Source organism: Chiroxiphia lanceolata, chromosome 1 (assembly GCF_009829145.1).
Source record: "Chiroxiphia lanceolata isolate bChiLan1 chromosome 1, bChiLan1.pri, whole genome shotgun sequence".
Classification (NCBI taxonomy): domain Eukaryota; kingdom Metazoa; phylum Chordata; class Aves; order Passeriformes; family Pipridae; genus Chiroxiphia; species Chiroxiphia lanceolata.
In genome coordinates, this window is record NC_045637.1 from 133,331,704 (window position 1) to 133,357,024 (window position 25,321).

The window sequence follows — 25,321 nt, forward strand, 5'->3', positions numbered from 1 at the left end:
TCATCTCAGTCCTACACAGCTGCTCGCTCACCCACAGCCAAATCAGGCTGGAGGAGAGAACTGGAAGACTAAGAGTGAGAAAACTCGTGGGATGAGATAACGACAGTTTAATAGGGAAAGCAAAAGCTTCACATTCAAGCAAAGCAAACCAAGAAATTCATTCACCACTTCCCACGGGCAGGCAGGTCTTCAGCCATTCCCAGGTAAGCATAGCTCTGTCAGCTTTAACAGTGACTTGGGGAAACCAGTGCCATCACTCCTAACATCCCTCTTCCTTCTTCTTCCACCTGCTTTATATAAGCATGATGCCATATGATATGGAATATCCCTTGGGTCAATTGGGGTCAGCTGTCCCAGCTGTGTCCCCTCACAGCTTCTTGTGCACCCCCAGCCCACTCACTGCTGGGATGGGGTGAGGAGCAGAAACAGCCTTGAATCTGTACGAGTGCTGCTCAACAAAAATGAAAACATCCCATGGTTCTAGCACAAATCCAAAACACAGCTGCATATCAGTTACTGATATTGACTCTATCCCAGTCAACACCAGCACACAACCTTATTTAGAAACATGATTCATCATTGTACTATAGGAGCCAACTACATGAATTTAAACAGCACTCCACCTGTCTGTAGAAGAAAGTAAAACAATACAATTGTGTGTACAATTGATAATACTAATCCTCCCTGGAGATTTCTATTCTAGGAAAACAATAACATACCCTGAATAATGCTATACCTCTACATGGCCTTCAGAAAAAGCTTGCTGTTCATTTGGTGGACAGGGTCTGTGAAGGCTATTGCCATCAAATTTAGCTCGTCATTGTATTGATTAAGGTGAGGAAATTTTTTGGACCTTGTTGTTGGTCCATTTTTTTATATTATACAATCCTTCAGTACAGCACATATTGTTTGTAGAAGAAAGTGAATTTTTTCTCTCATCATTTCCATTCCATTTATAAAAAGTATTTATCTGTACTTTTATTATGCTTGAAAGTGAACACAACCAGAAATATATGCATGTTTAAATGTCTATCTTAGATGAGAAGGAGCACTGGGTAGCCAACAACTGCTACCCTGAGGATGATAGGTTAGTCTAGTCTGCAATTTCCTTTGTGGATTTGTTTTCTCACATAATCATTACAGATAATAGCAAATACTAATTAACTTTTGATCAGATTCAGGGTTAATTTTCATCTTGTATATACTGACTATAATAATACATTAATTTATATCAGTTGGTTATCTGGCAGTTTCTCTTCTCTGTATTTGGTATTACTACCAGCAATGTATTTTGGAGGGGTAAGAGGGGAGGGAGGAACTGAGACTAAAGCAGTAAGCAGAGAGGAAAACAGACTTTAAAAGCGTGATGGCAACCTGTCCCCTCAACCTCAAATATCTGGCAGTGACAGGAACCTGATTAGCAGTGCTTCAAGACAAGTACAGCTGTCCATTCCTGGTCTGAGGGTGTTGGAGTAGGTATTCTATTGTCAGACAGCCAGTGTTTTGAATCAAAGTAATTATTTCCTATAAGAAAAAAAATGTGTTAGCCATGTTCTTCTAACAGCAACTAGCCATCTGTAACAAGCTGTGCACTTGGAGAATACCATTATATCACTGAGTTTCTGACTCCGTGGTTATTAGATTTTCCTTTTTCATTTCCACTTGATATCTGTTGACTTCCACACTATCTAGTTAATTCTGGCTTCAGAAGCTTTGTGGTTTTGTGAGCATTAGATATGACGCCTGGACTTTGAGCAGGCTGTTTTAGTGCAGCATTGAGAGAACTGGCTCTGTTGCCCTGGTGTCAGTGAGCATTGAAATGACAGTGCCCAATCTGTCTTAGGCCAGAGGACAGAACATCAGTGCAGTAGGAAAGAGAAAGTTTTCACAGAAACTGATCTAAAACTGCATGAATGAGGAGTAGTCATATATTAAATGGGCTCTACCTGGCAACTTTAGAAACAACAGCTTGCAAATCTGGAAGGCAACAGCATGCAGCAAATATGCCACTTATGTTCATTTCCAGGTAGAGGATTGTATGTATGATCTATTTAGTGTCAACCTTGCAGGAGCCAAACTCTAGCCATTTAGTGCAGAAAGGCTTGCTGGACCCTTGCTCTTTGTATTTCCACCCACTCTTGCAACTCTCAAAGTAAACAGAGGTGGGAGCAGCCTGTCCCTAGATCACATGCCTCTAGTATTTATCATAGCCGTAAAAAACCCACACACTGCACCAGACTGCATGCAAACAGGGCACTTTTAATATTCCCAAAACAAATGGGAATGGGTTTTCAAGGAGCCTCTGTATACAGTTTGAAGTCCAGTGGAGGTTTACAAAAGAGATTGTAATCAGGGATTGCATGGAAACGTGCCTGAGTTCCCAGCCTCTGTGGGGATCACCAAGACACAGAAATGATGTCAGAAGGAAATGACTTTAGCATGACAGCTAGTGCTAGGTTAGGTTAGATCTTAGGAAGAAATTCTTGACTGTGAGGATGATGAGACAATGGAAAAGATTTCCCAGAGAAGCTGTGGATGTCTCGTCCCTGGAAGTGTTGAAGGCCAAATTGGATGGGGCTTGGAGCAACCTGGTCTAGTGGAAGGTGTCCCCATGGCAAGGGGTTTGGAACTAGATGATCTTTAAGGTCCCTTCCAACCCAAACCATCCTACGGTTTTATGATTCTATGATCCACCTGTGCTTCTTGGCTGCCTGCCTTCTGGGTGTGTGCCAAGGGACAGTGCCTGTTATAATGTTCAGACCCTGAAACCATGGCAGCATTCAGTGGCAGGTGGGATACATTACAGGGATATATGTTATTTTCTTTTTGCGTTATGGAATTCCTCTGGTATTTTTTTTTTCTAAACCAAATCCTCGTCCCATTCTGTTTGTCATTGTATTTCTTTTGTTGGATAAGTTTAAGCAACAGTTACACAAATGATAATTAAGTAGTAGTACAGATTTTGGTTTCTAGTGTTAGGAGTATGAATATATTTTTTTTGGTGTTGCTTCAGTTAAATTTGATTGCTACAGGAGACAGCTGTTCATATATTTAGCAAATGTAAGCAAATAAATTGATTGGCAAAACAGGTTCAATGTACGCATTGACTCTGTAATGAGTTATAATTGAAAAAAAGTTAACTAGGGAAAGGAACTATGATTTGATCAGGCAAGCTGACCTAAGAGTGAACACAAGGATAAATATTTGAGTAATTATGACATCACCTACCCACATCCCTCACATATTCTGTTAAATTAACTTTTGCCATCACAGACAGGCATCTGGTCTCTTCAAGTTCAAATGATCGTGTCTAAACTCTTTACTAGGAATAGCATTGTAGGCTGGCCGAGAGGAGTTAGACGGTCTGAACAAGGGTTCAACCAAGCTCCTTGACTTTTTCAGAACCATTTAAAAACACTTATTTTCTTTCTGTCATGCCTCTCCTGTTGCATGTAGCATATTTAGTGTAAATGCAGTGAGCAGTGAGATTTGTTCTGAACCCAAGGTGGTGTCTCTGCCTTGAGACGCTGCAGCATGGATATGCCCTGCATGGTGGCTACTTCAGGATCTTTGCAAGATGCAAAGTGACTTGCCCAAGATTACTCCTTTAGTTTGGAAATAGAGCTCGTATTCTCATTGCTTTTTTATTCTTATATGTAAAACTGTGAATGACTTACATATTTTTCATATGATAAAAATGTTTGTTTTCAGAATATGAATGTGACTAGGTATATTAGCACTCTTCAGAAACTGCAGAACATCCTGGATGATTCACCCCAGTAAGGCCAGATGAGAAATTCTAACCCTGGCTTCCTAAGAATAAAGTTCAATGACAGACATAAAAGATTTTGAACAGAAAATCTATGACCTTAGTTTATAATGTTTAACATTTTAATGTAACAAATATTCTGACTTTAGACAGGGAATTTATATTTGACAATAAAGAAATATTGCTCTGATGTACATCATGGAAATGTAGATCTTTCAGCTAGTGGCTCTGGACTGATGAGTGGCAGTGGGCTTATTGTTCTGTACTGAAATACATTCCACCTCAAAACATTGCAGTGCCTTGCTTACCTGCTGCTTGCTGCCCTGCTTACACTTCTCTGTTCTGTTTATTTAAAGGCACGTCTTTTCTCTGAGGAAGTAATAGAAAATAAAATTGGTGACTCTACCTGGTGCACTTATCACCCTGATGTATCTTCCCTACAGCTTTCTCTTTCTGCATTTGGTGGAATCACTGTAGGAGGGGCACAAATGATAGATGAAGTAAAGAGCTCCAACACATGGAGCATGGACTGCATGGAGAATAAGAGAGAGAGAAAAAGTCAGTGTGTTTGACAATCTATTGTATGTTGAGCAGAGAGTAGTAGCAAGTATTACCTTTTTGATAAAACCAAGAAAATTTACAGACTAGACCTTCTGAGAAGACACTTTGGACATTTTGCAGTCCAGCTTTAAGTACACAGGCAGCCAACCTCTAGTCATTTAGTGCAGAAAGGCTTACTGAATCCTTACTCTTTGTGCACCCATCTGCTCTTGTGGTAATTAACTAGAGGTGTGAATAGTCACTGTGCCCAGAAGATCATGTATCCTTGTCACATTCATAAAAAGCAATGAAGGACTCAATCAAAAGTAATGCAATGATAGTGAGTCAAGAGGAAGTCTACATGTCATTTTCTCCCTACATTTATATTACTAGGCTATAAATGCTATACCTGAAAGATGACCATCAAAATACATTGAATATTTTCAGAGGTGGATAAAGCATTTAAAATAGGAAGTTAATTATCATTATGAAAATTTGGAAAGTCCAATCGCTTTTCTTTTAATGTATTCAAACCTTTAGAGGATAACTTACCTATTGATATTTCCAGAGATTTCACTGTATCTGTATTTCCTATTGAGAACAAAGCTCCATCTATGAGAAATAGATACGTAATTCTATAAATTATAGATATTTTTTATACTATTAAGTAACAGTGATTTTATTGATTCCAGTCTTAACCTCTGTCTTGGCTGGTTCTTTGTCTCAAAAGTATAATTATGGTTTTATTTCTAGAAATCTTATTCCAAAGTGATCTTTTTCCCACACTGAACTTAATTACATAAAAACTAATTTTGGATTTCAGGTTGCCCTTAAAGTCTATGCCAGGTATCTCTATAAACCCTACAGATTATTCTGCAGAAAACTATTGTCCTAAAAGTATATCCTGCATTATTCTGACTATGTGTAAAGATCTGCTTGTATACCTCAATATTGGAAAATTGTAAATGTTTTGTCAAAACAAATATTTGCTTCATTAGGAAGAAGACTTTGCAACTCGGTAGCTGAATGGCAAATTAGTATTAATTCTCTTAATGATTCATAGATGTGCCATGTAAAATAGAAAACTTTTTTTTAATAAAAGTACATTCTGCAATTTTTCCTCTATAATACTTTCACATTAGTGAAAGTGCTAGTACTTTTATATTTATTTAGTTGAGGCACATAAACTCACAGAATGAACAACAATCTGTGCGGTTGTTTTTTAATACAACAATATCCATATGATAGGAAAAAACTCTTTTTCTTTCCCTGAATGTAATATGATAGGTTTTGTGTTGCTCCAGATAGGTTTGACTTGTTATAAGTTAAGAAGTTGGAAAAAATAAAGAATGCTAAGGAAAAAAATCTATGCCAAGAAAGCTTGATTTTCTTTTGAAAAATAATGTGAAGTAGCACCAGTTTATGTAATCCTTGTTAGCTTATGTGGCAATAGCAAGCACTTTTTGATGTGATATTAGTAGGCCAAACCATGGTCTAAAGCCTGTTCTATGATTCCTTTTTTTTTTTGCTATTACACTCTCAACAGCCTCAGTCAATGTTTCAAGCTCTAAACAGCCACTACAGAAGTGTCCAAAAGCTTGCTCCACTTCTGATCCCTTTATACTTCTTGGACAGAAACAAGCATAACCACACCCCCTTTGATGCTTTGTTCCACTAAGGCCTCCAGATATGACCCCCCTGTCATTTAAGATCAGCCTTGTGTATTTTCCTGTTCTGCCAAAATCATAATGTAGTTCATAACTACCACACTGTTCTTTGGGAGATACCTTCTGGGAATCCAGAAGCAGACTGCTGTGAGTCTGCTAGGTTTATCTCCAATCATGGGTAGAAGGATCACAGAGTGGGGTGGAAGGTATAATGAGGGAATTACAGAATTGTCAGGAGAGTATTTCTGGGCAAAGCCTACTTTTCTGGGCAAATGACAAGCACTGAGGTATAAACTGAGGTATTAGCAGATTGAATTTCATATCCAATGACTCGGTACAGCTTTTGTGTTTACACGGAATGGTTATCTAGGAGCGTCTACTGTAAATGTCCAGTTCTTTAGAGCAGTTTTAAAGTCAGTTATAAATCTATCCAAAGTGGAGGAAAAAAACTGATTTGAAAATCAGAAGACAGTATTTCTATTTTCCTTCAATATGACCAGAGAGATTGTAGGAACTGTGTTGACACTGTCCACTCATGCAGAAGAGCCACAGGTCTGGTCTGTGTATCATGGCAATATCTCAGAAATTGCATCTTTACCAAGACACCCATGAATTCAGTCTGTACCCTCTTGTTCTCTAATAGGCTATTTTCTAGGAAACTGGAAAACTCTATGAACACGAACATGTAGAAAGCTGTCAGACTGACCATCTGAATTCAAAGAAAACAGATGCTGGTCATGTCTCAAAGAGGTATTTCTCACTGCTTTCTCACTATGTTTTTCCTCACTAATTTTAAGGCTGCTCTACATGTTCATAAAGCTTAAACATTCTGTGGTTACTGCAGGTTTGTCTGAAACACTAGGAGTGAGCCTAGAGAAAAATGCCACCTTGAATCATATTATGTGCTGCCATCCTACAGGTACAGCACATTCCAGTGTGACACAGAGCAGCTCAGTGCAGTCCTGTACCAGCTAAATAAGGAAACAGAAATAACCCATAATTTCATACAAAGTCCCACTGGTAGGAAAAAATTGCAGCAGGGAAAAAAAAAGTTATTACTCTCCTCTTTTTCAAGAAATAAGGTCTTTCATTCTGTTCCTCTTTTAATCCTTTTATTTTAAGGGACATACCTCACCCAGTGACTTATTTTCCAGGAGTTGGTAGACTGGATCAGAGTGAACTGAATGTGGGAAGATTATCCTCTTATCTATCACGTCAAGAGTCCGGATGTAAGTAAACCAGAGGTCCCAATCTAGGGCGGTGTCCTTGGGTTGTCTGCTGATGCAAGAAATGAAATGGGACTCCTAAGTATCCAAACACCACTTCTTGAGGAGGGTTCCCATGACCTTTCTACTACCATGCCAGGGATCTTCTTGCTTATATATAACACTGTTTTTGCAATACCTGGTCACCTGCTCAGTTGCTACAGTCTTCTCTCTAGAGAAAACGGATAGTTTAATTCTTGAGAGGCCTGGTGTCTGGTGTCATAATCATCATGGCTGGGCTTCGCGAACGAAGATTTGAGAAAGGTTCTAGCCCCATTTGTTACAAGCACGCTGGTGGCTAATAAGGCCAATACAAGATAGACATGTCCAATTGCAAAACGCACAGCAGAAAGACTCCTTAGGAGGTATATTCTACAAGGCACAATTCTTTCCGTGTTGTCTTCTTCCGTCTTCTTTAAGCTGACTTCCAGCCCAAAGAGCTCAGCACTGTCTGCAAAGCAGGGTGTTAAATGCTGCAGAGCTGCTTCTGCATGGGCAACAAGGGTGGCAGCGGCAGCATAAAGCAGCTCCCGGACAAGATGATTTAAGGAGCTAAGCTTTCAGTCGCCTTAGGTTGAAAAGGTTTCCATCAGTACGATATCAGATGTAGATACCGCCCTGATCCTCGAGGTCTGCTGTGGCCCTTTGGAGCATCATGCTGAAAAAGACTGTGAATATGATTGGTACCAGAATGTAACCTTGTTGTCTAATTACACCATTGGTAATTAGAAAGGGCTCAGAAAGTGCATTGCCATATCTGACTTGGCCACGCTGATCCTCATGAAGTGAGATGATCATTTTAAGGAACTTGGGGGGACATCCTAAATGTTCCAAAATCTGCCATAGACCTTTTCTGCTCACAGTATCGAAAGCCTTGGTGAGATCGACAAAGGTTACATAGAGACCTTTGTTCTGTTCCCTACACTTCTCTTGCAGGTGTCTTAGAACAAATACCATGTCTGTGGTACTCCTGTTGGCTCTGAAACCACATTGGCTTTCAGGTAGAATTCCTTCTGTTATAGCGAGTATTAGTCTGTTCAAGAGTATTCTTGCCAGGATTTTGCCAGCAATGGAGAGCAGAGTAATACCACGGTAATTTGAACAGTCTGATTTAACTCCTTTCTTCTTATACAAAGTGATGATGACTGCATCACGAAGGTCTGATGAGAGTTCGCCTAGTTCCCAACAGCGCACATGAAATTTAGCATGGAGTGCTTGACCCCCATGTTTCCAGATTTCAGGTGGAATTCCATCAACCCCAGCTGCCTTACCGATTTTCACCTGATGTATGGGGTGTCATAATACTTTGGTGGAAACGTAAAGAAAATGAAAATGTATAGCAAAATGTCACAGAGTAATAGAATCAGAAATAAGAAGGGACAGAAGGTTCGGAGTTTACAATAGAAGTGATGGAAAATCACTTCAGATCAGGAAAATGGAATAAAATTGGGTTGAAGAGCTGAAATAATGGAAGGGAAGGCATAGTGTCTGTTTGGGTGAAAAGTCTTGTCTGTAAAAGAAACTTTTCACTGCTATGGGATCTCAGTGCTGTTTCTGACCTGCAGAGTACTTTCCTAGGCTCCTCCTTGTACTCAGGTGATTAATTTTCGTGTTTCAGGAACCCGTGCTTCAGCCAGTTGCATTCAGGTATATCGTTCATCATGTCTTGGTCACCTGAGCAGGAAGATTCCTGATGAAGCAGGATATCTGTTGAGAGAATCTTAGATGATGGAGGACATATACTGCTTCAGGCCTGCTTGCACAATCTGGCCTGTGTACCGGACGGCAGGGACCTGTGTTACCTGTGTTCTACAGCAGCAGATGTGTGTCCTTGAGCAGCAGATATCAGAAAGCTGCATAGAGGAAAACAAGGAAGGAGGTTGTTATCCAGGGTGTGAGAAACCAGAAGATGGGGGGGCCTGGAAATGTGCCTTGGCTAGTAGAACCAATAAAGTTATAGATACCATGTGTGAAAGTGAATGTAACCAATAGAAAGTTAGAATAGAGCGTGTGAACCCTGTAGGACCCTTGATAATGTGTGTATTTTTGGAATAAAGTTAGAGCATTGACTGTACCTCCATGAGGATGTGTCTTTGACTCTCGAGCTCCTTTTTTGCATCTTCTCATTTTAGATATCTTCTGGAAATTAGATAAGAAGTCCAACTTTAGGCATGGCCTTGAGGGAGGAAAATGAAAATTTTCGAGTGTCATGGGCCTTCAATCAAGTACCTTGTGCGAAACATCACATGTGGCATCTGAAACTATGAAAGAATGTCAGAAGCACCATCAAAACATTACCATTGTGAGGTATTTATATTTCTATCTTTCTCTGACGCTTGGGAGTCATCCTCAGAAGTTCACAGCACACAGCAAAATCTTTCTTTGCTGACTATTTGTGAAAGGCAGGGAGTTTTCATAAGCAATAAAATAATGAGATACCTTTAGAAAATAAGACCTTTGAATTGTTCCATCTGCCCACAAGATATAAGAATTCATAAAGCATTTCAGTAAAATCGTAAGAAGTAATTTTAGTGTTCTTTTTAATTTGTTCTGCTGTGTTGATTTACTTCTGTGAACAAAGAGACTGGAAAGCTTAATAAGTTTGGACCATCAATAATCAGTACGCCATCAAAACCCAGATGCTCATCAGTGGACTTTGCATAAGATGATAAAATCTATCATTTCCTTTAAATTCATTACAGTTTTGTTCACTGAGCAGAAACGTGTCACTTAGTTCTTCATTCTTTTGCCCAGTCTAAGGAAGATCCTTTGCCCTGCTTTGAGTAGTAGGTTCAGAGCTCACTTGAAATGTCTCTTCATAGGCAATCCTCTGATTACCTAGAGGTAGAAGGAAAATTAATAAGACTCTTATGAGAGCAAGTTAAGCTTGTTTTTCTCCTTTTAAGTAGGAATTCTTAATTTGAGTGTTTCTTACATATATTGGTTAGTGTCAATTAGCAGTTTCATAATAATGCATTATTTTTAGGTCAGTGAGTTTTTCCTGCCAGATTATACCATTTTTTTTTACCGCAAATACCCTCAAACACACAGTCAGAAGCAACACTTCTAATCCCTGACACAGTGTAGGTGAACTTGATTACTCTATGTTTAATCGAGATTGAAAATGGAATAAAAATGCAATGGAAAACAGTCTTTTCATCTGGCAACTTATATAAATAAGCATAATTTTAGCTATCACACATAATTGATTTATTGTTGATGTCACAGGAAAGTGTATATTTGTACTTTCCCACAGATATATGATGTGTGCATCATTCTGTTCCAGGATGTGAACTGATGCAGAAGTTCACTAAGATATGTGGAGCTTAGCATAAGGAAAGGAACTCATCAGAGCCTGCATGTGATTTGTTACCATCATGAAAATTTTATTTTAGCTGTGTGCATACATTAGATGTTATCAAATGTACATGTAAATATGCCCAACTTGAAAGCCTGGTATAATACAGAATATAAAATCATAACACAGATTCAATTGCAGCACTCTATTTCTGGCAGTAGCAGCTCGATCCTAAAAAAAGCCTTAGGGCCTAAGTGTGACAGAAGCTGGCATTTTATATTTTAAGCATAGATCTAAATTACTGTATACTTTTGCATTATGACAATTTACACTAGAAAGTGAGAGATGGAAGCAGAGGATGTCTGTGTTAAAGGATTATTCAGGTGGAAAGCATGGTCTCCGGAGGGACTTAGCAAGGAGGACAGAGATTTAAAGTGGTCAAGGTGAATTAAGATGATAAGAATAGAACTGAACTAGAGCTGAAAAATTTGGATCTGGTCTTAGATTTCAAGCATCACTAGATTCTGAGTAAGTCTATTCTGCACATCTATAGTGGCAGCAAAAGTAGACCCCGCTGCCACCATGCAAACGGCACAGTGCAGGGGCCTGGACCATTCCAGGAGCTACAGAACACTCATATACTGGAGTTTATAAGTCCTCCCCATCATGTGTGGAGAACAGCATCCATAAGATGGCTAAAATGTCAGTACCTCCTCTATGTGTGAACAAGCGTAGATATAGTTAGATGACTGGGGATGCACTCTGGTGATAGAGTCGTTCTAATAGCGAGATCAGGGTGAGGACAGAAATCTGCTTCAGCTGTCTGTGAATAGATGTAGACATATCTGTGAACACTGATATTTGTGAGGGCTCAACTTTTCCATAGTCACAAGTATAATTTCATGGAAATTACATGGACTCTATTGCAGACCTACTGATTGAACCTTATTTTAGAAATCATAGTGCTTACCTGTCTTTGCATAGAAGCCTGAAAATTATCCTGCTTACTTATTTCAAAACATAGGCCTTTAGGTTATTTTCTTCAAAATATCACCACTCTGAGATCTTCGGAATACAGGTAATACAATCCTGCAAGACAGGTAATATAATCCCTGGGTTTAATGCGTGGAGTTGGGCAGCTACAAAATAGAATCAATGGCATAGGATTGTCAAACTATTGTTTTAAGAACCACAAGGGGTACAAGCTATTTTGTGCACAATAAATACCTTGAATTTCCTCTGCCACATCTCAGCAGTTTATGTCCTTATTTGGAGACTTATAGTCAGCTCATGTGGTGTAATATATGCTCTGAGCACATTCTAATGAATTGTTGGGTCCTAATGGGAGCTACTTGACAAACTTTAATCTTCAGGCACTAACTGTAATAGCTTGGCAGCTTATGCTTTGAAGATATCCACAGCTAATGCCATATCCAACTGCTGTTTCTATTCTTCCAAGTCAAGCTTAATGAGTCCTATGTACAGTGTATGAAGTTCTTCTCCACCTTGGCATGAGTACCATCTGCTACAGCTGTACTCAGTTTATAAGCAGCTCTGTAGGTTGCTTAAATGGATTTTTATATACTCCAGTGTCACAATTTAAAGGTAGAACCTCTAGTTATTTAGCTATGAAAGTAATATTTCCAGGTTGGAAAATAGGGTTGAATGGGTTTATGCAGTACAAAATCTATATACAAAGAACAGCTTCTCCAATAAAGCACAGACATTATGGCAATCAACCCTGATTACATGCCTCCTCCACCATGGGATTTATGTGGATGTGAGAGCTGTCCTTCCATTAGATTGTGTCTTCATGCTCATTTAAACACAGCAGCTCACATTAACTGAAGAGGGTTAACATGAGCCATCTTTCTTTCGAAGGGCAATTTGCTTTCGTAGGCTGCATAGTAACCTCCATGCTGTGTTTTTCTCATCTAGGCCAGGCTCAGCCTGTAAAGCCTTTTTCTGTGCAAGCTGAGCAGTGCAGCTGCCCCTCTTAGCACATTCCTCTTGCTAGCCACAGCCTGGCAGCTTTCCTCCCCTTCACCCTGCCACAGGGCAAGCTCCCTCCCAGGATTTCTGCCCCTTCTCAGGCCTCCTCATGCCTTTAAATTTTCTAAAATAATCTGTTCCCCAGTGAGGCTTTCTAGATATCATATCAGGTCTTTATTTCCCTTTATTCCCTGAGGTCTGAAATACATCAGGAATAGTAGAGTTGACCAACTGGGGTTGAGAAATATCCTTTGCAGTGTTGTTTGGGCCATAGATGTGGGCAATGATTATTTGCAGAAGAAGACCGTGCTATATCATCATCTTAGGTCTATTTAAGACTATCACGCTCTGGCATGTCCTTTGCTCCAGACTTGTAGCAGATGCTTTAATGGTTTGTCAGAGAGTAAACACCATGATCTCAATAATATTGTTTTCTGTCATAATTGCATCTTATCAAAAGAAAAGTCTTTCAAGACTCCCTCTTTTGGCCTGTCATTTTCTTTCTGTGATTATCGTTTTATCTACACTTGTTACTATGGATTTTTTGGACTCACGTCAAGGATAGTCCCACACATTTCTTTGAGAAAACCTTTCAAAATGTTCCATTGCTGCATCTTTCATTCATTTCTAGCAACTAAAGCTGGTGAAAAAAAGATACTGTAGAGAATGTTTATGTGACATACAGAATGACTGACTTTTTAATACCAGCTAATAGCAAACTAGCACTGAAAGCCAACATCTGATGAAAAGTATGAAGAAAGAAGAAAAATGCAATAATTAAAACAAGAAACAAATATGGTGCTGTGTACAAACATGTAAACTTAATTACTTAATTAAACATGTACAAACATGTAAAGTTAATTTAATTGTCATTTCACTGGAACAAATAATACGAAGCAAATAGCATATTTAAATTTAACCCTTTTAATTTCATAATTTGGTCATGAGTTATTTAAAAATTTAATTCTCATATTTTTCACTAAATATTTTTGTGAATAATTCTAGATAACTCTTGCAAAGCATTGGAGATAAACCTACCCATATTTGAAATTGCAGCCCTCTTTTGACTTCTGCCAGTGCAGGCATTTCATAGACATCTCTTTACAAATAGCTGAAAATAAAGGTTTGTTCGATTTCCATCTTGATTTCCTCTTCTAAGCAGTAGTACCTCTATAATGACAAACTAACTTAGCTCTAGTGATTCCAGTTTTGAGTTTCAAAAATTTCCAGTTGTCCAAAGTATAGCAATATGTATCTTACACTGGCGATCTACTTTGAACTCTAAAATGTAGCTCAAGTTGCCATTTAGGCAACTTGTAAGCTCAGTGGGGAAAGGTAAGCAGCTAGAAAGGGCGATTCTAGTGATCCTGTGAAAAGTGGGATGAGTCCATGAGTTCTTCAGTTTTTGAGGAATACAAGGAGGAGTAGACATCTATATTTTATGCAGTCTCATTTAGATGGGAAGATTCTTAAATGCTGACCCATATAATTTACAAAAAAACCCCAATAAGAACTGCTGATCTAAAATATCATTTAAGAAAATAAAATCAGCGGAGAGCTAAGAGAGGGGGACTTCGGGTGGGAAAGCTCATTTCTAAGTATTAAACTTATACCAGTACTGTAGTAACAAAAGCATTAAGTATTTTAAGTTTCAGAGACCTTTCAAGAAATTACTAGGAAAAAAGTAGACCAAGGCTTGGTTATCTATCCTTGGATCAAATTTGATTATCTGTGTCTGGATGTGGATGTCTTTATTTGGAACTTAAATTAACAGGATCAATATTTAAGCAGAAGAGGCTAGTTGCACCTCCACCTTCAAACCCATAGGTACTCCATCCCTCTGGAGAAAGCAAACTCATTTGAAAATGGAGTGCACTCTCAAAAATACTGGAATCCTCTCAGAGAAATCTTGGTATAAGCACAAAGCAAGCATTTCTAGTGTTTTCACTTTCTCTGATGAGGATAGGATTTTCTATTCATAACAATGTGGACAGCTGACAGATAAGCATTTACTCAGCAAATTTACACTCTCTAAGCATGAGGGACAGGAGAAAAAAACTCTCCTCTTTCAGGAACTCTGCAATATTTCACCTGTGAAAATATGCAGCAATTGATTAACAGTATTTCCTACTTCTACATCTTTGATTTACATGCAGAATTCTATGTCTGTGTTTATAGGCCGTATGTTCCAGCCCTGTGATTGACTTACTGTCTTTCCTCTGGATCTGCTCCAATAGGTCCATGGTCTTCTTCTGAGGACCCCAGAGCTGGATGCAGTACTCTAGGTGGGGTCTCACAAAAGAAGAGTAGAGAGACAGAATCATCTCCCTTGACCTTCTGGCCACACTGCTTTTCATGTACCCCAGGTTAGCTTTCAGGGATGCGAGCGCACATTGCCAGGTCATGTCCAGCCTCTCATCCACCAACACCCCAAGTCCTCCTCCCCAAGGCTGCTCTCAATCCATTCTCCACTCAGCCTGTACTTGTACTTGGGATTGCCTCAGCCCAGGTGCAGGGCCTTGCACTTGGCCTTGTTGAACTTCATGAGGTTCACACGGGTCCATGCTCAGCTGTGAGGTGTATAAGTTTCTACTAGGTCCAATTGTTCATCCTTAAGACGACACATCCCACCTCACCAACACACACATAACTATTTCAATTAAATTTTGTAAGGTTTCCGACTGGGACTGGAAGAAAACAGCCCATAAATTACTTGCAAAAAAGGAGAAAGAAAATTATAATTCAACCATTTTTGTATAGAACATATTGCTTTACATAAAAATAGGTGGTTTGTGGCTGTCTGAGACTAATTGGCTCATTCCACTTGCAATGATTTATTTATTAATATTGCTGATTTGCATACATACACAACTTAGACTACACAAAATAGTTTTATATGTAAAATTACATTTATAATGTAATGTATAAAATTGTATTTATATGCAAATACATTTAATTTATTGATTTGTAAATGAAAAAGTTATTTGGTCTAAAAAGTTTATTGGTTCATAAGAATGAAATATTGATTTTTGTGTGTAATATGAGTTTAAGATGGTCTCTTAAGTAGAGGCAGCAGAACTGTTTATACTGCTTGGTGGAAGTCTATCAACCTTATATTTATCTTTAGGGTTATATAACTAGACCATAAAAGATGAGTTTGGGCTGAATCTTCTTTTAAGACAGCCATGTATCTGCTACTTGACATCTCACCAAGAGCACTTTTAAGCACATTGAAAAAACAGATTGGTCACTGTTAAGTAGTAGATGTTTAAAATAAACACCCATTGCTGTAATTGTAGATTTATTTCTGTCTATAATTTCTGCAATTGGCTGTTTGGCTTCTGTGTTTTCTGTTAAAGAAAATAATGTGTTCATTGAAGAATAATAGAAGGTATTTTAAAATTACTACGTGCTTTATAGACAAGTAACACGTTAAGGCTCATTCTCATGGTCCTGAAGAGGCTGAGAGTATTTTCATGACCTGAAATGCTAATGAGTTAATTCACCTCAGCCCTGGGGCAGAGAAATGTTCAAGCACATTGCAACAGTATGTCCCAGTCTCAGCAAGGCAGCAGTGCAGTTTAGAGACTTGCAGATTCCTGCTATTCCCACACGTTATTATCATTGTGCCTAGTGTCTAGACAGAGAAAGGTAATGAGCTGCGTTCCCAGAGATTCTTTATATCTCTGTATAAAATATATATTAAGATGCTTACTTCCCATAATTAGGTTATGCGCTTGCTTCCCACCAAATTGCAGGAAAGGTTTTGCTGGTGTTGTAGCTAACTTTACCAGGAATAGGAAGGTGTGGACAACTTCACCTGTTCACATATCGCATCCTGGTCAAAACAAGATTTTTATTTTGGTTTTGTTTGTTTGTGGGTTTGTTTTGTTTTGTGGTGGGGTTTTTCATTTTGTTTTGTTTTGGTTTTTTTTTTCCCAGCTTGTACCAAGGTTTGTTCAGCAACAAAGAGGTGACATCTGATCTCAACTGGAAGCTTACTAAAATTGACAGGTAGTGGCATAGATATTGATTTGCAGGGGATTTCCTTCAGATACACACTGTTTATGTAAGTTTTTCTAATTCTGAATTTTGTTTTTATTATGAAACAACTAGTTGAAGAAACGCAATTGAATGGAATTAGATACACTGTGTCAATTATGTCTCTGTTGATTTGCTGTGATTTCAAGATTTTATAGAATGCCTGAGTCATGACATGTCACTGCATGGTCGATTAATTTGGTCCCAGAGATTGGCCATGGTATTTCCAGCTATGCAGATACATCTAACAGAATATAACCTCTGTCACATCATACCTCAAAAACACAGTTTTATCTGTTACATGTACCCACGCAGACACCTGTTTTCACCTTACTTCAGTTGTTGTGCTCACTTGGAGGTATGACACTTATGAAACTATTTACTGGTGGCTATAACTAGCCTTACAAGTAGCACAGCAGTAGTTTCTCAGACCCCTGAAGCTGAGTACCTACATGACCAAAGCCAAAGCCTTACATCTGAAAGCTTACAATAAAGATGAAAGACAGATGGAAAAGGACGCAATAAATAAACTGGAAAAATACAGTGTAAAAGAGAAAACATGGGATAAAGTGATACTTATCACAACTATGTAAAGTTTTAAAGTATTGTTGAAGGGCAAATAAATGATACATTTGTTGATCCTACTGTTAGCTTCTTTACCCAAGGTCCTACTATACAAGCATTAAGAATCATAGCTCAGAGACATTATTTGGGCAACCTGATGAGTTATAGGTGAAGTTCTAAATCAACTTATCAGTGCATAAAAATATCCAGGAGGATGTTTATTCACTAAAAGCACATGGAAAAACCACATAGATAGAATAATTTTTTTAAAGGAATATTTATTTTCAGTTCCATTTAAACAACCCACTTTTTTAACACATACTAAAATCTTTAGGAAACATTCTAAGAAATTTCAGGATTATAGCCACAGGAATGAATTAAACGTATTTCAGTACTGCAGATTAAAATACAGAATATGTTTGCATCATTCTGCATTTTATTATGTTGCTACCTTTTGGTATGCTTTACATTAAAAATACATGACTGACACTCTTTATACCAGTAAGCCTTTTTATTGAAAAAAAATATTATTGCATTAAACTACATTCCCAGGGATTCCTCGAATAAGCTAAAAAAAAAGTCGCATTGCATGTACAATAGTGCAATTCACTTAGCTACTGTATAATATAAAACACTTTATACAGAGAATACAAAACAAAATTACTAGTTTACATATTATACTAGCCAGAGTATTATCCAGTTTTAAATATAAACTTGACACTTTTAAAATCAATCTGATCAAATGGCATTTTTATGCAAATCTGCACAACAAATATACATCTTGAATGTATTCCAGAGGTACCTCAGTTACAAATAAAACTCTCAAACGGCAACAACAAAAAAATTTATCATGGTGTAACTGAGGAAACATTTCTTATAGGAATTTTAGTGTGTGGGTGACCTGTTTCCTTGGATTATGTATCGAGAACATACAATCAAGCTAAAATAGATTATTAACTTGGTGTGTCTATATCACTGCCATGAGGATACTGTAACTCTTTTAAAAATCTATTTGAATAAAATCAAAATTGTAGCATGGCTCCATACATTGGGCTCAATAATGCTTTTAATAATTATAATGATACATATTTAAAGTACATTACTGATGAAAATCAAATATGGTAGCAATTAGAGAGAATATATAATTTCAGCTGTGCTGATAGCTTTATTACATTTCTCCAAGTAAATCTCTTCTTTGTATTAAAAATTATATTGGACATTCCCTTTGTTCAGTAGTCAATGATTACTGTTTTGCTACTGTGCTATTTCTGTTCTTAATCTCTCTTTTTTTCCCCCATCAAAACCTCTCAAAATCCTAATTCTTATTGTTCCAAGAATTAAATTTAATCTTCATTGTCAATTTATTTGCCTTACCGTGTTGGTATATACAATAATGCATCAACATCCTATGATTTTGTTTCTTCTAGGATGCCATTGCATTGTGCATATGTTATGGGAAAGATATGTATCTATTTTCCATAAATTATCCATGTAGTAGGATATGGTTAAGTTTCAATTGGTTAGGTTTTTTGCCACAGAAATTTCTACAGCATTAACATTGTCTGTAAGAAGCAGGGATACAAAATGTGTGTACACACATTAAAGATGAGATTAGCCCATCATTCCTTAGTTCCATATTTTTCTTTTTCCATTATCTACTTAGGATACAAATGAACTCTTATATACAATGAGAACAGCTGGGTTTGCTTCAATAGAAATGAAACTGGGCCCATAAATTCAAAAGTTTGTAGGGATGGAAATGCATCTTTTAGGCTGGTATTAGCCCTGAACTGGTGGTCATGGCTATGCAGCTTAGTCAGCCTCTTCTAGGGCACAGATTGACCTGCTACTTTAGATGGCCAGTTCAGAATATTTCTACAGAGTTATGACTAATGTTTCCAAGTGTTCCACTGAGTGAATGATCTCCATCCAAGCAAGTAATAATTTTCGAAGGTGTTAAATCACAATCAATGAAATACGCTTTATTCTGAGAAAACAAAGTTGCAGAAGCATAGAAATTATATGTAAATTCAGATCTTAATTTGAGATATTTTCAGCCAAAATTAAAAGGAAGAATTTTTAAACTGTAGAAATATTTAATTTTACATCTTTTCCAAGAAAAATTTCGATCTCTTTAATTCTGAAGCAATAATTTTGATTAAAGAAGTTCCCTGCAATTAAAATCAGAAAATTAAACATAATTTATACGCTACTTACATACAGATAAGTAACTCCAAAATGGCACAAATCCATTTGGTTAATGAGACTAATAAATAAGATGGGAATCAAATTAAAATATATTTGACAGTGCTTGTTTCACCAACATTTCTCAACACAAAAATGTTTTGCTTCTGCTCAGTCTCCATTTTTTTTCTGATAGTTTTTATTCAATTTCTAAAACATTAAGCACTCAAAGCTACTTTAAAAATACAAACTTTGAAAAGACAAAGCAAACAGTTGCAACTTGTAAAGTCATTTCAAAAGTTTGACATAATACCAGTTTATGTTGAAGCAGCTGCTTTTAGAAATTAAAACAATTCCATTTTATTGCAATGGATCAATCTAGTTTGATTAAGACTAAGAAAATTGGTCCTGTTGTATTTTAAATACACAACTTAACTGCAATTAGATTTCTCAGTTGATTCAGATAGTTGAATATAATGAAATAAAATTCCGCCAAAAGTTTTTAAATGTATTTTATGTTGATTCTGAAAGATATATTTTTAACTGTGCATTACCTTATTGCAAATGAATTGAAATTATTTCAAATGTTTTTAATACAAACAAACAGGTACTGTCTGTTGGATACTTCATGGTCCAATTATATTGGGAAGCATGCCTGCAGTCTAACGACAATTATGAACTTAATTTCATGCTACAAATCTCATGTTGAGTTAGAAGCATTATAAAATAGTCAAATTATGCCATTCAAAGAGATGCTGAAGTCCTCATCTATTTCCAGATACACAGTTATTATGAACAATTTCAACCACACATTACTCTGAAGGTTGGATACATGCATTCAAACATTGTGGATTCAGAATTTCAATTTGCTTGTTGAGAGTTTGGGAAGCCATGCGAGAATCTCGACATATTTGTTTAGATTCAATATACCTTTAAATGCTGAGCACTATGACATGTTTTTCTTTGAGGCAACCTGGACAACCAGTTTTTGGAGAGCTGCTCAGAATTTTACTTCTGCATTTTTATGAGTATCAGTATGAATTTACAGGACCAGCCAATTGTTTCTGTTGTTTGTGAAAGGGATGAAAGATATTTACACATTCTTTGGGAAAGACTCTTCCACATGTCAGAGCTCTGTTTGATAGGAAAGAGGTGTTGCAGTTTTGGCCAAGGACCTCTGAGGTTCAAAGCCAGCACTGGTTGTTGGCAATTCCGGGCTACTGCAGCTCACCCCTGACATACCCTATGATACATACACAGGTAATGCCAAAGAACTTGGCTTTATTGCCTTCTTGGATGCTTGGTTCAGGGAGAAAAGCAGCAGCCTGTTTGTACCAGCACAGAGCTCCCTATACTAAGGGAATATTTTTGTAATGTACCAGTGGCCTGACCGCAATCCTTTTACACTGTCCAAGCAACATATGTCAGGGATGAAATCACTAAAGTATCTTCAAGATGCTGTTGCGATCCCTTCTCTTCCAGTGTTAACTCATCATCCCTCCCTCTGAGCCTCCCCAGTTTATTTCACCCAGGAGACAGCCCCAGGGACTGGTGGTCCCAGATACCTTATTTTTTGTTCAGAAACACCTTAACCAAACCAAGAACTGGACTGTTTCATATATACACTCAGAAAAATCAAATCTTTGAGGTGTTTCAAGAGTGCTTTACCTTAAATTGCGCTACTTTAAATCCCTCATCTGTGTTGATATACTCAATCCCATTGTGTCTGGGTGCTGTGCTCCCATTCCTCCTGAGAGTCATAGACTTCACTTTGGGCTATTCTTTTCAAACATTCTGTAGAATGACACTAGCCACCCCATCCTTCTTGTGCTAGTATCACAAAGAAGCTTTTAAGCAGCTTTCCCTCAGAGATACAAGAATAAAATCAACATTCATATACTGTCAGACAGATTGTGGACTTTAAAATCTTTACCATTGTGCTCTCAGCAAAACAACAGATTTCCCCTCAGACATGTGATTGAACACTGAATGCTTTATTTTATTTAAATTTGGGTTTGGAGCCATAGTGAAATCATTTGGGCTAGTTTAAGTAGCTAGAAACACTGAAAACTTCTTTTGTTGTAGGTAACTGTTGGGTCTGGCTAGAGCAAGAATAGTGATGGGGCTCTTGCCCTTGGAATACGGGATGAACTAAGTGATTTGGATGTATGGCAGAAGCTGTGGCTGTGTTCAGGTGTGGTGTAAATAAGGCTGGGACATATGCAGTGTGTGGAAGCGCAGGGAAGGTCAGTGGGGAAGGGTGGAGGGGTGTGGTGGAAATCAAGTGTAATGGGTGTCCTGTCAGCAAAGCGGGGTGGGTGGGAATGAAGGCTGGAGCTAATGGGGAAAGTGATATAGGAGCAAAATGTGCCTGAGAGAGTGGGTGGAGGGGTGCCAGGGAGAGATGACTGCCGTGGGGATGGACAGATGCTGAAACAGCAAAGCGTTGCAGCAGTGTGTGGTGGATGGTAGTGACAGTAGCGTGCTGCTGAACAGGGAAGGCAGGAACTGCTGGTGTTGCAGAGAAGGCAGCTGGTCCTGGGGCAGGCAAAACTTTCAGATGTTTTGCCAGAAGTTGTTTCTGCATATGCTGCTGAGCTTGCAGCTGCAGCAACCTGTATTTGTCTACTTCTTCTGGTGAAAATGTGATAGGCTGCTGTGTTAAAGGAGGGGAGATGGATTTACTGTACACTTCTAGGTCATCTACTGTGTCATCATACTTCTGCATAGCATTGTCACAAAAAGAGTCTGAACTGCCTTCTGCCCCATTGGAGTCCATGTTTATATCGTGTAGTTCGTCTTTGGTCTCTGTTGAATTAGCAACAACAGAATATCTATTAGAGGGAAAAGCACCAGGGGAATCATTTGGTAATGGATCACAGCTTTGTATAAAGGGTTGCACTTCACTAATGAAGAGATTGGGTTGTTCCTTTATTGCTGTGTTCCTTTTTATGCTTGGGCTCTGATAGCCTGTTTCTATTGGAATTACGTCTTTAAAAACACAATGATCATAATCAGTGCCAGGTGAAAGAGCAACATTAGTTATCTCTGATGCTTCCAAGTTGTTTTTCTTCACACTGTTTTCCAACAAGCTGATTTCATTATACCCCATGTCATTTTTACCTATGCTTAGCACTTTCTCTGGCAAAGGTAACATTGCAATGTCATCTACCGATGATGAGAACTGAAGAGCAAAGTGACTTTTCGAGCGATCCTTTAATTCTTCCCCACTACTGTTTGAAAATCTCTCTGAATTGTGCATTTGCTCCTGGGCTTTCTTAGACTGCACTCTTTCTAAAAGTAACTTGGCTGTCAGTGATTTCCTTTTTCCACATATATCTTTTGCCAGATTTTCAGAAGAACAGGTGGCAAAGTTTTTTGACTGACTATTCACATTCAGAGATTTGTAATGTGCAGTTTCAGCTTTCCCTGGTTCAGCATTAGGACCTCTTTTGGCATCCTCTTTTGTTTTGTTGTCATAGTTGTCAGTCTCTTTTGAGAAGGATCCTGAACTGACGCCTCTTGAGATTCTGCTACTAGATGATCTTTCGCTGCTTCTTGAATCACTAGTGGAACAACTTTTGGATCTGTGGTAGCTTCTACTCCTACTATGATCTTTGCCAAAATGCCGATGTCTACATCTGCTGTGTTTAGATCTGTCTCTGTGTTGTAAAACTTTGTGTATTGAACATTTTTGATATTTCATTTTGTCCCTCTGAGTACAGTTTCTAGTTCTGTGACTTCTACTATGACACAGATAATCCTCATCTGTATCATCCAAAGTGAAAATACACTTGTGCTTTCTGTGTTTACATTTGTGCCTTTCATCTGTCTTGCTTCTTCTTTTACAACAACAAAGCAAATAATTTCTGTTGTGATTGTTTGATGTGGGACTCATGTAACTCATGCAGCTACTTGTACTGCTAAGTGAAGTGTCAGAATAGCTGGAATGTCTGCCAGAGGAGGACTTCTGAGGAGATGGGAACCTCCAACACCTTGTGTAACTTCCACATCCTTCATTTTCTGAATTCCTGCTGTTTGAACTGGATTTACAACTAAGAAAACTTCCACTAGAGTCTTTTCCACTGTCACTTATATCACTGCTGCAGCTGGCCACATCTTGAATGGATCTGTAGTCATCCTGGTTTTCACATTTTTCTTTAGAATAAAGTAAATGACATTTTGCAGCTTTAGACTTTTTAATCCTAGACATAAAAGCAGAAAAGGAAATGCTTTCATTTCTAATGTTCTGGTTTTTTCTTTCACAGCTATGAAAAAGATGCTTTAAAGGTCTTCTCAGTGTTGTTGTATGAAGACTTTTTTCTGTCAAATTATCCTTTTGTGACACATCAAGGTAAGCAGGCACTTTGGGTATATTTTCATTCAAATAATCTAATATGCATTTTTGACCATTTTCGTTCATTTCTTTCACTATGTCTGACTCAGCTTTTTGCTTGGCCTTTCTTGGATTTAGGGAACCTTTCATCTTCTTTGGTTTCAACAACTGATTATCTTGTTCATTTGACATTTGTTTGTGTTTTATTAAACCTGAGGGTTCATTTTCATCTGCAGTCTTATTTTTAGAGTGCTCTTTACAGCTTGCTTTGTTTGTTTCATGCTGTTTACCATTTCTGTGATTTAAAGAGAGTCTGAAGTCAAAATACAATGGATTACAGCCATATGAAATGCAGGGCTCAGTTTTTGTAAACAAAAGTAATTCTGTGGGCCACTGCAGAGCAGTGGTGCCATCTTTGCTCAATACATGGAGGAAAGGCAACGTCTGGGGCTTAAATCCTTTAACCATGGCCTCCTTTGGACATGTTTCCATATTTCCATTTGTGATTTCTGAAATCTCCAAAGATCTTTCTCTTTTTACCACTCCAGGACTGTTATTAATGTTGCTTGAATGTGCCAGCTCAGGTGTCGACTGGGATGGGAGTTCAGATAACTGGTTAGGCAGGTGGGTATTGCTGTGCTTGTAGGTGTTCAGCTGCATACAAAAATTGCTAGCCTGGCATGAAGGCGAAATGAGAGTTTCTAAGAATTGCTCAGATTCATTCAGTTTGCTCTCTTGCTCTGTTTCTCTCCGTGAACCAGAAAAATCCAAATTTGAAAGCTGTATTTTGACTTTAGAAAACGAAGGATGAGCACTGATTTTTTCTTCTAATTCCCTATCACTACTTTTATCATTTTCCTTTACTATTTTAGGTTTTGGAGCTGCATGACTTGATGCGTTGTTATCCATATCTATTTGGTCTTGTGTAATAGGTGATCCTTTATCCAAGCTTCCTTTCACAGGTTCCTCCAAAAGTGTGCCAGAATGGCAGGCCTCAATAGCTTGCTTTTTTTTATGACTGGGAGACTCACTACAATCATTTCCTTCTTCAGAGTTCTCACTGAAGACTGACGCTGAGGACTCAAGCTTTAAAGGGACCTTTTTAGAGAACGAGAAAGACACTCCTGCCCTTTGAGAGGTATTGGTGCTCTCTGGGAACATTTGTGAGACTTGATTTCCAAGTGCACGGCATCTTTCAGTAGGGGGATGATGCCTGCTTATAATAAGCTGCTGTTTCTCTAGTATGGGTCTGGAGAAACCTTGTCCTTCACTCATCATTGTTCTTTGAGAACTGGCTGTGAACTTGCCACCTTTATACAGGAAAATGCCATGGGGTCCCTGCTGCTTTTCCATGACCAATCGGGGGGCTTTAAGCAATGGTCCACTCCCAGTGATGCTGTAAGGTAAAAAATAAAGAAAAAAGAAAACTGTATTAAGTAACCAAGCTATGACAGAGGTTGCATTTGACAACGTCTGTGTGGTGAAGGAGGGTGTCTCTCATGCTGTTACAAGCAAAAGCTAAGTTTCTACAGGGTAAATGCGCAGTCTAGTCATCGAATCATCGAATCATAGAATATGCTGAGCTGGAAGGGACCCACAAGGACCATCATGTCCAACTCCCGGCTCTGCATGGGACACCCCAACAATCCCACCATGTGCCTGGGA

At 38.2% G+C, this 25,321-nt stretch overlaps 1 protein-coding gene across 2 annotated transcripts in view; it reads right to left on the minus strand.

The window, feature by feature from the left end:
• Nucleotides 1–17,632: 17,632 nt before the first annotated feature.
• The window catches only part of ZNF804B (zinc finger protein 804B), a 237,668-nt gene continuing 229,979 nt past the window's right edge, over nucleotides 17,633–25,321 (minus strand). For both annotated transcript variants that reach the window (XM_032692662.1, XM_032692652.1), the window contains exon 4: nucleotides 17,633–25,052. In XM_032692662.1, the coding sequence (XP_032548553.1) occupies nucleotides 21,362–25,052 (3,691 nt within the window). In that variant the 3' untranslated portion in view covers nucleotides 17,633–21,361. The remainder of the gene's footprint in view (nucleotides 25,053–25,321) is intronic.